This window comes from Delphinapterus leucas, chromosome 11 (genome assembly GCF_059928025.1).
Source record: "Delphinapterus leucas isolate spDelLeu-1000000601 "Yukka" chromosome 11, BTC_Dleu_Yukka2, whole genome shotgun sequence".
NCBI classification, from domain to species: domain Eukaryota; kingdom Metazoa; phylum Chordata; class Mammalia; order Artiodactyla; family Monodontidae; genus Delphinapterus; species Delphinapterus leucas.
The window spans coordinates 14,944,896-14,960,789 of NC_143139.1; the positions used below are offsets into that span (position 1 = coordinate 14,944,896).

The window sequence follows — 15,894 nt, forward strand, 5'->3', positions numbered from 1 at the left end:
TCTGCCTGGTTTTTGTTTGTTTAGCTTGACTCCCTTCTCCCAAACTCATTGAAACTTCTTTTTTTCTTGAAGTGTTTGTAGTTTCATTCCACAAGCTGTGACAACAGGAATTCCTTTTGCTTTTTTAAATTTTACTCTGTTTTAGTTGAATTGTGTTGCGAACTAAATTAAGATCTTTATAAAGGGCAATATAAATATGTAATAAAAGTTATAGCAAATGATTGCAGTACCTAAAGAAATGTGAGAAATGTGTACCCACATTTGAGTTTAGCTGAGACATACAAACAACAGTTGCTTTAAAACTTTTTAAAGCCATGTATTCATTGTGATTTTTAGCTCTTCTCAGTATTGTTGCTCATTTCTAGAGGTCCCTTAAAATAAGGAATGACATCAAGGCTTAAGCAATATTATTTTTTTAAGCAGAAATCAAACGTCAAAATAAATCCAAACGGGTAAATCCTACCTTAATAATGAACATATGTTTCTTGTTCCCTGCTTGCTAAACCCAGATGTTAATTACTACATTTGTCAGTACATTGCTCTTTTCCTATTTGGAGCTGGCTGAGATTACGATGCAGGCAGGATAAATGTCATATGTGTATCATCAGTAAAACCAAGATTATTTTTCAAAGTCTGGTAAAATGCTGATGACATTTGAGAACCAGAATTATAAAAGATTCCTTAAAAGTTCACTGTTTTTCATAGTATCATTCTTGCATGTAACTCCAATACAAATACAGTGGGTTGAACTACATTAAAGACTGGACATTATGACAAGCTGCTTTATGAAAAAAGCAATAAAATGCAATTACTGTTCAACTTTGATTTAAAATGCTTATGAGAATTCATCTTTAAATTCACATTTTTATGGTGCTTCATGGAGTTTGAGAGAGATTTAGCTTATTGTTTTAACTCACTGAAACTAAATCTTGCAGTCAGTTCTAGATGTTGGCTGGTCTGTTAATAAATGGGAATTCTTAATGTGTTATTTTAAAGACAGGAAAAATTGATCTCAGTGTTATATTGCATCACTTCTGATCTTTGCAAGGACTTTAACTCTCTGTAGTCTTTGAGAATAAGAATATGTTCATAGGATACTGGAAAAACACTTAGGTTTTGAGCAACTCTGAATTGATCAACTGTCTAAAAAAATCAATGATTTTAAATTACCAATGACTTAATAATATAATTGGTAAACAAAATATTAATGTGAGCTCTGAATTTAAAATATAAGCTGATGTAGATTTTGATTTAAAATTTCTCACTTGGCTTCAAGTTTTCTCTTTATTGACTGAATTTCTAATTTAAGAACACATTATTAGACACTAAGAGTCCTATATTAGTTAGATAAACGTCTACTCTAGCAAAAAAATGTACATGTATAACCTCATAGAGTGTTTAATATAACCTAATGTGTTTACATGGATCATTGATATCAAAGTCCAATAACTTCAGAGTCCTTAAGACAAATACCAACCATGTATTAATTTATTCACCAAATATATAATGTTTTACATAGGAGGGATGTTCCAAATATTTAACAACTGTTAGGGCACAGGAACTGATTAATCAGGATAAGTGCAGGCCATCAACCCACCTTTATGGCCATACAAGCTTGCCTTGGTTGAATGTTTGCTGTGATGGATGGAGAAAACTGTAGTAAGAGCAGTGCGGAATGAGGGTTTTCAGGAGCTTGGATCAAAATATATTAAGTTTGAGTTGCCTGTGAGACTTCTAAGTAGAGATGTCAAGTGGAAAGTTGAATGTCTTGAGTTGAAGGGAAAAGAGAGGCTGGAAATATAAATACTGGAGTTTCAATTAATAATTGGTTTTCATTGCCATGAGACTGGATGTTACTTAGGGTGGAAATGTAAATATAAAAGAGAAGAGGTCTGAATACGAGACCATGCAGCACACCAACTTTAAAGTTTGAGAAGATGGAAGAGAATCAACAAAATAGACTGAGAAAGAGCAATCTGTTGGAAACCAAAAGAATATGGTGCCTGGGAATTCCCTGTTGGTCCAGTGGTTAGGACTCCACGCTTCACTGCAGGGGGCACAGGTTCAATCCCTGGTCAGGGAACTAAGATCCTGCATGCCATGTGGTGCAGCCAAATAAATAAATGACTCGTGGAGGTAATTAATTAAAAAAAAAAAGAACATGGTGCCTGAAATCCAAGATAAGAAATTATTTCAAAGAAGAAGGAATGACAAGCTGTTTCAAATGCTACTAATGGGTCAAAAATTGAGAATTGACCACTGGATTTAGCAGAATGGATATCATTTGTGAATTTAACAAAAACAGTTTGATGAGAGTACTGGGAACAAAAACCTTATTAGAATGGGTTCAAAAGAGAATGTGAAGAGAGAAATTTGGGATAGAAAGTGGAAAACAATCCTTGCAGAATCTTTACTAAAGATGAATAGGAAAAAAACAGTGTGCAGGGAAATGTAAGTCAAGAATTTTGTTTACTGAAATGAATTATAGCATATGTGTATGCTGGTAGGAAAATCCACTGAAGAAGCAAAAATTGGTGTTGCAGTTAGCCATATACCAGAGCGATGATCTTGACTAGAGAAGAGAGCATGTGATCTAGTGCCCAAATCAGTCTCAAATTAAAGCACAGGCAGTCCACCTATGTAGTGGACGAAATGGCAGAGGTAAGGTGAGATGATAGATATTGAGCGCTTATAGAAATTCTTTTCTGCTTCTGTTTTTTCTGTAAACAAGAAGACAGCCATAGGAGTTCCTGGTGACCTAGTGGTTAAGATTCCCTTCCATTGCCATGGCCTGGGTTCAAACCCTGGTCAGGGAACTGAGATCCCTCAAGCCCATACAGTGCAGCCAATAAAAAAAGAGCCTTGAACAGATTGAAAGAGGGGAAAAGCATGTTGGCATTTTGAGGAGTGAGGCTAGGGTATTAAATAGTCCTATAGGTGAATGGAAGAATAAATGGGGTAGTGATGTGCAAAATTGCCAGAAAATTGAGCACCAACTTGTGGGTAGTGGGCATCAGGTGAAAGTAAGATCAGTAAGCACGGTTGAGTGCTTTTCTCCAGCAACATTCAGCACACCTGTTACAGTTGCAGAGTTGGCAGAGAGTAACCAGGGTTGTTTTGTTTTCATTTTTGTTTTTTGCCAAGTGAATAATAGAATAACGGGAGAAAGGGTCAAAAGAGTTAAAAGGAGTATACGAGAGAGTTATAAGTATTGACCGTGAGATCCATATTGGCCAAGGAGGGATATGATAATAATGAGAGGAGTTAGGGTCAGTGAAAAGGTCAACAGATTGTTCGAGTTATATAACTAGAGGAAGAGAGCTGAAAAGGAGGGAGCAGGTGGTTGTAGACTCAGAGGCTAGAAATCAAGACAATGGAAGAACTTCAGTCACTGATCCAGATAAGATCAAGAGAACAAGAGTGAGTGATGGAGTAAGATGCAGAACAAGATTATTGGATGAGATGAGTTAAAAAGAAAGAATCTACCATAAAGAAGGATGCTTTGTGTCAATGTTAAAATAAGTGTGAATTATGACAAGTATTAGTGGAGAAAATGACAATGTTCCAGGGTTTAAAATGTTGTAGGAATGAAGGCCAGTGACCTAGAGATCAGTAGACAAGTGCAACAACAAGAGGGAGAGGGCTGTATAGTCAGTAGACATGGATATTCAAAGCAGGGCATTTTTATACGGGAAGAAAGTGTGGAGATTGGAAGATCAAGGAGATGCAAGGAGGATACCTACCCCATCCCCAGGACCAGGGTTATAAAGGGAATGTGAGACAGCACTACTACCATTTCAGAAACTTAAAAGGAAAGCAGAAGGGACTGTTCAGAGAATATAATAAGTTGAGCTTATAAGGAGCTTTGCTGATGACATTCTCCAAGGCTGACTGCTGTTTTCTCTTTCCTCCACAATGCTGCACTGTCACATTTCTAAGAAATATCTGATCATGATGTTTTTCTGTTTAAAATTCATCAATAGGTCCCAGTAGCTTTAAGCTTGTGCAGAAGACCAGCATGCTCTAGGACTCCTACGAAACTCTCTCTAAGCACATCTCCCACCTATCCCCATATGTATTCTTCACATCTATAGGTCATTGGCAGTGGTAACACAGGTGGGCCTGGGCTTACTGATTTACTCTACATTCTTTTTTTTATACTAATCTCAATCAGTCAACCACTTATGCCATCTGGTATTCAGTTTTCTCATTTCTAGAATGAAGTAGTTAAATTCAGAGCTTGTCCTCCAGAAGACTATTACCATTTGAAGAATTAAACAGAAAAGCAACATTCTTTTTTTTTATTATTTACTTATTTGGCTGTGCCAGGTCTTAGTTGCAGCATGTAGGATCTAGTTCCCTGACCAGGGATCGAACCCAGGCCCCCTGCATTGGGAACGCAAGCCACTGGACCACCAGGGAAGTCCCCAGAAAAACAACATTCTTAATAATGGGAGAATATTGTTGGTATTTCAGAATATTTAAGATAAGTGGCCTTGCTCATTAATTGCCAACTGTACCCTCCAGTCATTGAGACAACCAAAAGTGTGCCCATACGTCTTCAAGCATCTCAAATTGTCAGATAGCTTGATAAAATGCAGGCTGCCCAGTTAACTTTGAATTTGAGATAAACAAATATTTTTAGTGTAAGTATATTGTAAATATTGCATGGGCATCATCTGTTTTTATTTGTTATATCTGGCAGCTCTACATATGGAAAGCCCTGCAGACTAGGATTATATCTATAGTCAATGTAAAAATGGCACCCCTAGAGTTGCTCAGTATACAACCTACACAACTAAATATAGCCACGCTGCTTGGTGGTCAGTACAAACCCAACTGAAAACACTGGTTCAGGTTATCAGTGAAAGCAACTGTAGCACTAACATTTCTATAATTCTCCAAACTATCCAGTAGTGCAATGTGCTAAAAAGCTGTGGGATACATGTACATAAGTAAAACCAAATCTGAGGAGAAAATTTGATTATTTTGAAATCAAGCAATACTACTTTTTTTATCTTCTTAATCATTTTTATTGATTTCTCCCTTCCGTTGACACTGGATCATGCTTTTCCTCAAGAATGAAAACAATATTGCTACATTAAGAAATTAGTATTCAGCATGTCACCCACACCTGGAATTACAAATGTAGGTTTCAAGGATATGACAGTGTAAATACAAGGGAATAATTAGCTATTGGTGACATTTCAGACACTAATTGGGAAGATATTCTGCCTACTCTTGAAGTTTAATAACCATTAGGAGGTGAGGTCAAAACGTTGCCAGAGAATAATAATTGACTGGTTGTCAAAAGCCAAAGAAGGTCAAATTCCCTTCAACAAATTCTGAAATTTGATTTCAGACTTTCAAACTAAAAAACTTGATTTGGTCAGCTTCCTGAAGATGGATATATTTCTTGAGGATAGATTATTATACAAGTTCACAAGAGATCAATATGTAGAGATAAAAATTGCTAATTAACTAGTTTACAATGATGCATAAAACTGCTACACAGATAAAAATATTTGCATTAGAAGACCAATGTATTCTATATCTGAATACAGATCTCAGTTTCTGTTAATAAATAGTTACTGAGTAAAAATACTATATTAAATATGAGTGAATAAATGATCTCTGCTCTTGATATCTCACTGACTAGGCTAAAAGAGTAGAGAAGAGAGAATGTGATAAAACTTGGGCAAATGGGTGGATAGAGGTGGAAAGGATGGAGAAAGGAGCGTGTAGAAAAACAGAGAGATAAGAGAGCATGACACACTTGAGGAAATATAATTCAGTATAGTTAATATACTAGAAGAGAAATGGTGAGAGATGAAGATAGGGAAATGAGCAAGATCCCATTCAAGAAAGGTCTTACAAGCCTTGTTAAGCAGTTGATCTTTTTGCTTAAGAGCAATGGGGAGTCACTTCTGGGTTTTAAGCAGTTAATTATTAGATTTTTATTTTGAAAGATCAGTTTGGCAATTGTGTGACGAATTGACTGGATGAAAGGGTAGCAAGAAAAGAGTCGGGAACACTTGCTGTAACTTAGGTGAGAAGTGATGATACTAGAACAAGGAAGATGACAGTATACCTAGAGGGAAGAAATGGATAAGTGAGGTATTTAGGAGGTGATATTAATAGGACTTATCATTTAACTTTTTGTGTGGGGTAGGGAGAATGGAGAGTCCAAAACGATATACCTTATTTTGAGCCTGGATACAGGAAGAAGTAGCAAATCGAGGGGAAAGAAAATGCATGTAGTGTGTAGTTTGGGGGTTTTAATTATCTTTAGTCAAGGAAGCCAATAAAAAGACATTTTGATGTAGAGGGCTGAGACTCAAGAGATAGATCTGAGATAAAGGTCTAGATTTGTGCATCATTATAGAAGCCACCAAAAGGGATAACATCACACGGAAAGAATGTGTTAGAGTAATGAAAGAGATGGGCCTAGAAGTGAGGGACACTAGAATTTAAGTTATAAGCAAAAGGAAAAGGAGCCTGAAAAATGTCTAAGAAGAGATGGCAGGACAAATGGAAGAAAAACTGGGAGAACTTGCTATCAAGAAAGCAAGTGAAAGAGTTTTTCACTAAAAATGGAGTAGTTATATAAGGGCCAAGAAAATCTCCATTGGATTTAGGGGAAAAAAATGACCTTAAAAAAGAGAAATGATGGTAAGAGCATTTTCAGAGGACGATTAATGACAGAAACCTGAGTGTGATAGATCATAAAGTGAGTGGAAGTTGAAGAAGAGGAACCGGTGTGAGTGCTGACAGCTCTTCCCATAAGTTTGTGTCAAAGAGGAGAAAAATAATAGGACTTGAAAGGAGCACTAGTGACAAGACATTATTTTTGTGTGAGTGTACTTTGTGTGGTTTGACTCATCTGTTTGTTAGTTGTTAAAATGGAGAGAGTTGGCCACACTTGATATTGGAGGGAGGGACGGAGGGAGGGAGGGAGGGAGGAAGGAAGGGAGGAAGAAAAGTAAAAGAAAAGAAAGAAAGAAGGAAGGAAGGAAGAAAGAAAGAAAAAGAAGGAAGGGAGGGAGAAAGAAAGAAGGAAGGAAGGAAAGAAAGAGAAAGAGGAAGGGAGGAAGAAAAAGACACGAAAGTATAGATTGGGATATTCTACAAGGTTCTTGAGGAGGAAGGAATAGAATCTAGGACACAGAAAGACGTGATCAGCATTGGATGATGTCTTAGTTTGTTAGGGCTGCCATAGCAAAGTACCACAAACTGGGTGATGTAAATAACAGAAATGCATTGTCTCACAGTTCTGGAAGCTGGAAGTCTGAAATCAAGGTGTCGACAGGGTTGGTTCCTTCTGACTGCTGTGAAGAAGAGTCTATTTCAGGCCTCTGTCCATGTCTTACAGATGGTAGATGGCCATTTCTTCCTTATGTCTCTTCACATCATCTTTGCTACATGAATGTGTCTAAATTTTCCCTTTTTATATTGGATTAGAGGTCCACCCTCCACCAATATGACCTCAACCTAATTTAACTAATTACATCTGCGATTACTCTATTTCCAAATAAGATCACATTCTGAGCTACTGTGCGTTAGGACTTCAACATATAAATTTTCGGAGGGTAGAATTCAACTTATAATAGATGAGAAGAGAGACACTTCTTCCCGTGTAGCAGGAAAAAAAGAGAAAAAGTGGCTTTGTGCAGCTGTAGATTTTGTAGCAGGAAATATAGGAGTTTCCATCTGCCTTTTATTTTCTCTAGAGTGGAGACAAAATCATCAGCAAAGAAGGAGTCAGAGTTGGAAGTGTAAGTTTCTGGAAGAGGTTTTAAAGAGCCATTGCACAGCATGAAGGCTAACTGGGTAGAATGTCAGGCAGCTGTGCAGGTACTATGGCATCAGCTTATGATAGTCAAAAGAAATAATCAATTATTTAGTGGTGCCCTTCAGATAATAATATAGGAAGGGCTGCTTTGGTCATATAATGGCTTAAAACAAAATGTGTGTCAGTGTCACTAAGGAAAAGTTATTCTGATTCACCAGTTAGCCCATTTATTTGGAGCCCAGGTTAAATGTCAGTTTGTTTGTGACAATCTCAGTTTAAAAGAGAAGCACACTCACTTATTTGTTCTAAAATTAAACGGAACTAGAATTTCTATTAAAGCATTCAATACAATCTGTTTCCTCCACTAGACTGTGTTCTAAAGAGAGGGGTCACTTTTTGCATCTTTCTGTTTCTAAATATCCCCTAACATTCCTCTATGGCATTGGTGTAGTCAGTAATTAGTGAGCATTTCTAGAATTGAACCTTGAGGAGTAATGAGTTTTCACTGAGTACCTGTGTCCTACTGAGAGTAATTTTTCTTCAAAAGCTTTGTCCAATGGTACACATTTTCTAGAAAAAGGAGGTGTGAGATTCATGCATAATTGTAAAGTTCAAGAATATAAACATATGGTGAGCTCTAAAAGCAGAGCACACCTGAGCCTCTTAAAGAAATATCAAATAACCAGATATCTAATCTCATGAAAGTTAAGTTTAACTTGGTGTAAAATTATAGCATTGACTTAATAAACTTCCCAGTATATTTTTTTCTATTTATGGAATCTGTAAATATAGATATATCTATAAATAAAACAGGTATCTATAAACATTATATATTAGGGTCAACGTTTTTAAATACTAGGGAATAGGAACAATAAATAAATGTAAGATATGAAAAAATATTTTATTTTGCCTTATTTTTCAGAGTGATTGTGTACTTAGTTTTTTCCTCTCTGAGCCTGTGGAACAAACAATGGAAGAATCATCACCTGTGGACCTAGGCAAGTAATTTTATCATTGTTTCTATGTACAATTATTGTTTCAATATAATTGTACAAAAAATCATAACTATAATTTTTTATTTTTCAAATTAAAATCTCTTTTTAAGAATAAGGCCTTAAGAGTCTTTTCTAACCACTTCGAAAGCTTTTTAACTCCTTAGAATATGTCTATCAAGTTAAATTAAACCCAGATATATTTGTCCAATTATAATAACTACATGGTATCACACTATTAACTCATTTCAATTGATTGTGCATTGAGATGGAATTGCATTTCAGAGGCAGAAGTCCTGTTTTCCCCTGCAGGTAAGTCTTACAGTTTACTCAACATATTTGGAAGCAACAAAGATAAATATTAGGCAATAACAATGATCATGAGTTATCTAGCAGTTTCACTCTTATCTTTTAAAGCTCAATAATTATTCCAGCTCCCTCATGAAGTCTTCTTTTATTACCAAGATCCCAAACTAGACCAGCACAATTATACACCCTATTCTCTGCCATATGTATGTTAATTCTAATTAATTTTTCTATCATCACCTCACCTAGATTGGCAGAGACTCTTTTTGAATGTCCTATCAATCTTTTTTTTTTTGACAGTTTAAAATATTACTTATTTTTTTGAGAGGCCTAGGTTTAATTACATGCTTGGGGATGGGTCTTTACCCATTTGTTCATCTCCATTTTTGCTTAGGTTATCTCTAGTTTTCTCTTATGTGAAGCCAAGAGCATCTCAGCCATTAAAATATTAGAATGTCCTATCAATCTTAAGCATTTGTAATATAATTCCATTGCCAGTGGCCATCTAATACTGATACTGGTTTTTATCTCATATAAGATTTGCAAACCCATAATTTTCTAGGGCTTACCCCCCTTTCCTTTGCAGCTCCCAGTCTGAGTTTTATCCACATCCACCTTCCGATTCTCTGCCTTTAAGATTAGGCCCATCTGCTCATTACCTCTGCCTGTATCTGACATCCTAGATATTTAACCCTCATACAGAACAACAGTTCTGTACAGCCAGGTGATGTCTTATAGTGTGACTATTTACTGTTACATATTTATTTTTGTGTCTGCCTTGTTTCTCCTGTTAGACTGAGAGTAACTTTAAATCAAGAACTTACTTCCCCACTATGCGTTGCTCTATACTAACAAATCCTAATTTAATATATGAGAATTGTACCACTTTTATTCCCCACATTTTACTCATGTAACGTTACTCTCTAAGATGCTTTATATAGTCAAACCATAAACAATATTAAGTAAGGTAATTTCTTACATTTTATAGCATGTATCTAAAGAAGAATGATGCCCACAATATAAAATATTTTTATTGTCATAATTTACAAATTATACAACAAATATCTTTTTAAAAAAATAGTATTAGCTGGGGAGATTTTCACAATCAATATTTATAAACTTGCATTAAACAGATTAAAAAAAACAATAATAATAAAGTTGCCAATTTCTAGAGCTGTCAAACTTTAAGAAAAAGCTACTAGATTGGCCTCTATTTTGTCATTAAAGGCCTTAAAGAAAATTCTTTCTCTGTGTTTCAAAAAGTAAACTGTGGATCACTATCAAGTTTTTAAATTTGGTGATTATTATAAGGTGTTTTAAAATACATACACACAAAAAATTTAGGATTCTTATTGTAAAACCTAAAATGGTTGCTTGAGAATTCTTTTTTTTCTGGTTTGCTTATATCTTACTACATCATACAATACTCAGGATTTGTTTCGTCACTGGTAATGAGCAAAAGATTTGATTCTCAATATTTTTAAATACAGGCTGCCTATGAAATACAGCTTGTTATCTTAAAACAACAGAACACACCTTCTAAGCAGGATATGCAAATCATTACAACAAACAAGGATTAGCAGGAAGTTATTCCTTCTTGTATGCTTTAAATTATTTCCTCTTTCATACTTCTGAATTCTTAATGTTAATACTTTGGTCACAGAATATCAGTTGATTCTAAACAAGAAGCACAATATTATTTTAAGCATAATTCTTGTCAACTAGTTGAAACTTTGAGCTTATGTTGTTAAATGAGTAGAGGATAAAGTTATTCAAGTGTATTTAAATAATGGTTTAAATAGGATGACCTTAAGCAAAAATCCCAGACTTTACCATTTTACTACCACAACTAATGAATTGAGAGTGGATTCTGGACACCTATGTATCTAGGCACATGACTTATAAAGATCATATTAGAAATCATTTATAGTCCTGCATCTGGGAGATGTTCATATTCCTTTGCCTTTACTCACTAACTAAATGTGCCACGGTAGAACAACAGAAGAATTTATTTTTTTCACGTGCCAGCCAATCACTTCTCTCCTCTACTTAACACTTTTCCTTGGCTTCTCATTGCCTTTAGGCAGGGGCAACATCATGGGCTTGTAACCTATGCAGTCATGCAAAGCACAGTGCTTAGAACAATCCTGCTGTCACGCTACTGAAATTCTTAATAATTTCTGTAAAAAGGGCTCTGAATTTTCATTTTCCTTTTTTTTTTTTTGCGGTACGTGGGCCTCTCACTGTTGTGGCCTTTTCCGTTGCAGAGCATAGGCTCCGGACGCGCAGGCTCAGTGGCCATGGCTCACGGGCCCAGCCGCTCCGCGGCATGTGGGATCTTCCCGGACCGGGGCACGAACCCTTGTCCCCTGCATCGGCAGGCGGACTCTCAACCACTGCGCCACCAGGGAAACCCCTTCATTTTGCATTTTTATTTCACTGACCCCCCACAAATTATGTAGCTTGCCCAGCTCTTTGGAAGAAGACCAAAATCCTCCTGATGCATCTCAGCAGTATCTGGCACCCACCAATTTCCCTTTCCAGTCTAATATCAGGTCCTTCCCCATCTTGATTCCTATCTTTTTCCAATTTTTCAACTAAGACAAGATCCTCAGTACCTCACAGATTCAGTTTTCTCTGCCTAGATCACTTGACTCCTGTTCCACCTTCCCCATCATTTTTTTTTTTGCTACATTCATTGGAGTATAATTGCTTTACAATGGTGTGTTAGTTTCTGCTTTATAACAAAGTGAATCAGTTATACATATACATATGTTCCTATATCTCTTCCCTCTTGCGTCTCCCTCCCTCCCACCCTCCCTATCCCACCCCTCCAGGTGGTCACAGAGCACCAAGCTGATCTCCTTGTGCTATGCGGCTGCTTCCCACTAGCTATCTACCTTACGTTTGGTAGTGTATATATGTCCATGCCTTTCTCTTGCTTTGTCACAGCTTACCCTTCCCCCTCCCAATATCCTCAAGTCCATTCTCTAGTAGGTCTGTGTCTTTATTCCTGTCTTACCTCTACGTACTTCACGACATTTTTTTCCTTAAATTCCATATATATGTGTTAGCATACGGTATTTGTCTCTCTCTTTCTGACTTACTTCACTCCGTATGACAGACTCTAGGTCTATCCACCTCATTACAAATAGCTCAATTTCGTTTCTTTTTATGGCTGAGTAATATTCCATTGTATATATGTGCCACATCTTCTTTATCCATTCATCCGATGATGGACACTTATGTTGTTTCCATCTCCAGGCTATTGTAAATAGAGCTGCAATGAACATTTTGGTACATGACTCTTTTTGAATTATGGTTTTCTCAGGGTATATGCCCAGTAGTGGGATTGCTGGGTCATATGGTAGTTCTATTTGTAGTTTTTTAAGGAACCTCCATACTGTTCTCCACAGTGGCTGTATCAATTTACATTCCCACCAACAGTGCAAGAGGGTTCCCTTTTCTCCACACCCTCTCCACAATTCATTGTTTCTAGATTTTTTGATGATGGCCACTCTGACTGGTGTGAGATGATATCTCATTGTAGTTTTGATTTGCATTTCTCTAATGATTAATGATGTTTGTTGGCAGTCTGTATATCTTCTTTGGAGAAATGTCTATTTAGGTCTTCTGCCCATTTTTGGATTGGGTTGCTTGTTTTTTTGTTATTCAGTTGCGTGAGCTGCTTATAAATTTTGGAGATTAATCCTTTGTCAGTTGCTTCATTTGCAGATACTTTCTCCCATTCTGCGGGTTGTCTTTTGGTCTTGTTTATGGTTTCCTTTGCTGTGCAAAAGCTTTGAAGTTTCATTAGGTCCCATTTGTTTACTTTTGTTTTTATTTCCATTTCTCTAGGAGGGGGGTCAAAAAGGATCTTGCTGTGATTTATGTCATAGAGTGTTTTCCTCTAAGAGTTTGATAGTGTCTGGCCTTACATTTAGGTCTTTAATACATTTTGAGCTTATTTTTGTGTATGGTGTTAGGGAGTGATCTAATCTCATTCTTTTACATGTACCTGTCCAGTTTTCCCAGCACCACTTATTGAAGAGGCTATCCTTTCTCCACTGAACATTCCTGCCTCCTTTATTAAAGATAAGGTGACCATATGTGCTTGGGTTTATCTCTGGGCTTTCTATCCTCTTCCATTGATCTATATTTCTGGTTTTGTGCCAGTACCATACTGTCTTGATTACTGTAGCTTTGTAGCATAGTCTGAAGTCAGGGAGCCTGATTCCTCCAGCTCCATTTTTCGTTCTCAAGATTGCTTTGGCTATTCGGGGTCTTTTGTGTTTCCATACAAATTGTGAAATTTTTTGTTCTACTTCTGTGAAAAATGCCAGTGGTAGTTTGATAGGGATTGCATTGAATCTGTAGATTGCTTTGGGTAGTAGAGTCATTTTCACAATGTTGATTCTTCCAATCCAAGAACATGGTATATCTCTCCATCTATTTGTATCATCTTTAATTTCTTTCATCAGTGTCTTATAGTTTTTTGCATACAGGTCTTTTGTCTCCTTGGGTAGGTTTATTCCTAGATATTTTACTCTTTTTGTTGCAATGGTAAATGGGAGTGTTTTCTTGATTTCACTTTCACATTTTTCATCATTAGTGTATAGGAATGCCACAGATTTCTGTGCATTAATTTTGTATCCTGCTACTTTACCAAATTCATTGATTAGCTCTAGTAGTTTTCTGGTAGCATCTTTAGGATTCTCTATGTATAGTATTATGTCATCTGCAAACAGTGACAGCTTTACTTCTTCTTTTCCAATTTGGATTTCTTTTATTTCCTTTCCTTCTCTGATTGCTGTGGCTAAAACTTCCAAAACTATATTGAATAAAAGTGGTGAGAGTGGGCAACCTTGTCTTGTTCCTGATCTTAGTGGAAATGCTTTCAGTTTTTCACCATTGAGGATGATGTTGGCTGTGGGTTTGTCATATATGGCCTTTATTATGTCAAGGAAAGTTCCGTCTAAGCCTACTTTCTGGAGGGTTTTTATCATAAATGGGTGTTGAATTTTGTCCAAAGCTCTTTCTGCACCTATTGAGATGATCATATGGTTTTTCTCCTTCAATTTGTTAATATGGTGTATCACGTTGATTAATTCGCATATATTGAAGAATCCTTGCATTTCTGGAATAAACCCCACTTGATCATGGTGTATGATCCGTTTAATGTGCTGTTGGATTCTGTTTGCTAGTATTTTGTTGAGGAATTTTGAATCTATGTTCATCAGTGATACTGGCCTGTAGTTTTCTTTCTTTGTGACATCCTTGTCTGGTTTTGGCATCAGGGTGATGGTGGCCTCATGGAATGAGTTTGGGAGTGTTCCTCCCTCTGCTATACTTTGGAAGAGTTTGAGAAGGATAGGTGTTAGCTCTTCTCTAAAAGTTTGATAGAATTTGCCTGTGAAGCCATCTGGTCCTGGGCTTTTGTTTGTTGGAAGATTTTTAATCACAGTTTCAATTTCAGTGCTTGTGATTGGTCTGTTCATATTTTCTATTTCTTCCTGATTCAGTCTTGGCAGGTTGTGCATTTCTAAGAATTTGTCCATTTCTTCCAGGTTGTCCATTTTATTGGCATAGGGTTGCTTGTAGTAATCTCTCATGATCTTTTGTATTTCTGTAGTGTCAGTTATTACTTCTCCTTTTTCATTTCTAACTCTATTGATTTGAGTCTTCTCCCTTTTTTTCTTGATGAGTCTGGCTAATGGTTTATCAATTTTGTTTATCTTCTCAAAGAACCAGCTTTTAGTTTTATTGATCTTTGCTATCGTTTCCTTCATTTCTTTTTCATTTATTTCTGATATGATTTTTATGATTTCTTTCCTTCTCTACCTTTGGGGTTTTTTTGTTCTTCTTTCTCTAATTGCTTTAGGTGCAAGGTTAGGTTGTTTATTCGAGATGTTTCCTGTTTCCTAAGGTAGGATGGTACTACTATAAACTTCCCTCTTAGAACTGCTTTTGCTGCATCCCATAGATTTTGGGTCGTCGTGTCTCCATTGTCATTTGTTTCTAGGTATTTTTTGATTTTCTCTTTGATTTCTTCAGTGATCACTTCGTTGTTAAGTAGTGTATTGTTTAGCCTACATGTGTTCGTATTTTTTACAGATCTTTTCCTGTAATTGATATCTAGTCTCATAGCATTGTGGTCGGAAAGATACTTGATGCAATTTCAGTTTTCTTAAATTTACCAAGCCTTGATTTGTGACCCAAGATATGATCTATCCTGGAGAATGTTCCATGAGCACTTGAGAAAAATGTGTATTCTGTTGTTTTTGGATGGAATGTCCTATAAATATCAATTAAGTCCATCTTGTTTAATGTATCATTTAAAGCTTGTGTCTCCTTATTTATTTTCATTTTGGATGATCTGTCCATTGGTGAAAGTGGGGTGTTAAAGTCCCCTACTATGAATGTGTTACTGTTGATTTCTCCTTTTATGGCTGTTAGTATTTGCCTTATGTATTGAGGTGCTCCTATGTTGGGTGCATAAATATTTACAATTGTTAGATCTTCCTCTTGGATCGATCCCTTGATCATTATGTAGTGTCCTTCTTTGTCTCTTCTAATAGTCTTTAAAGTCTATTTTGTCTGATATGAGAATTGCTACTCCAGCTTTCTTTTGGTTTCCATTTGCATGAAATATCTTTTTCCATCCTCTCACTTTCAGTCTGTATGTGTCTCTAGGTCTGAAGTGGGTCTCTTATAGACAGCAAATATATGGGTCTTGTTTTTGTATCCATTCAGCCAATCTGTGTCTTTTGGTGGGAGCATTTAGTCCATTTACATTTAAGGTAA

General features: G+C 36.3%; 1 protein-coding gene across 6 annotated transcripts in view; it reads left to right on the forward strand.

The window, feature by feature from the left end:
* PIK3C2G (phosphatidylinositol-4-phosphate 3-kinase catalytic subunit type 2 gamma) overlaps window positions 1-15,894 on the forward strand; it is a 385,825-nt gene that overhangs the window by 302,072 nt on the left and 67,859 nt on the right. For all 6 annotated transcript variants that reach the window (XM_089920361.1, XM_089920358.1, XM_089920360.1 and 3 more), the window contains one exon: window positions 8,715-8,790. In XM_089920361.1, the coding sequence (XP_089776487.1) occupies window positions 8,715-8,790 (76 nt within the window). The remainder of the gene's footprint in view (window positions 1-8,714; window positions 8,791-15,894) is intronic.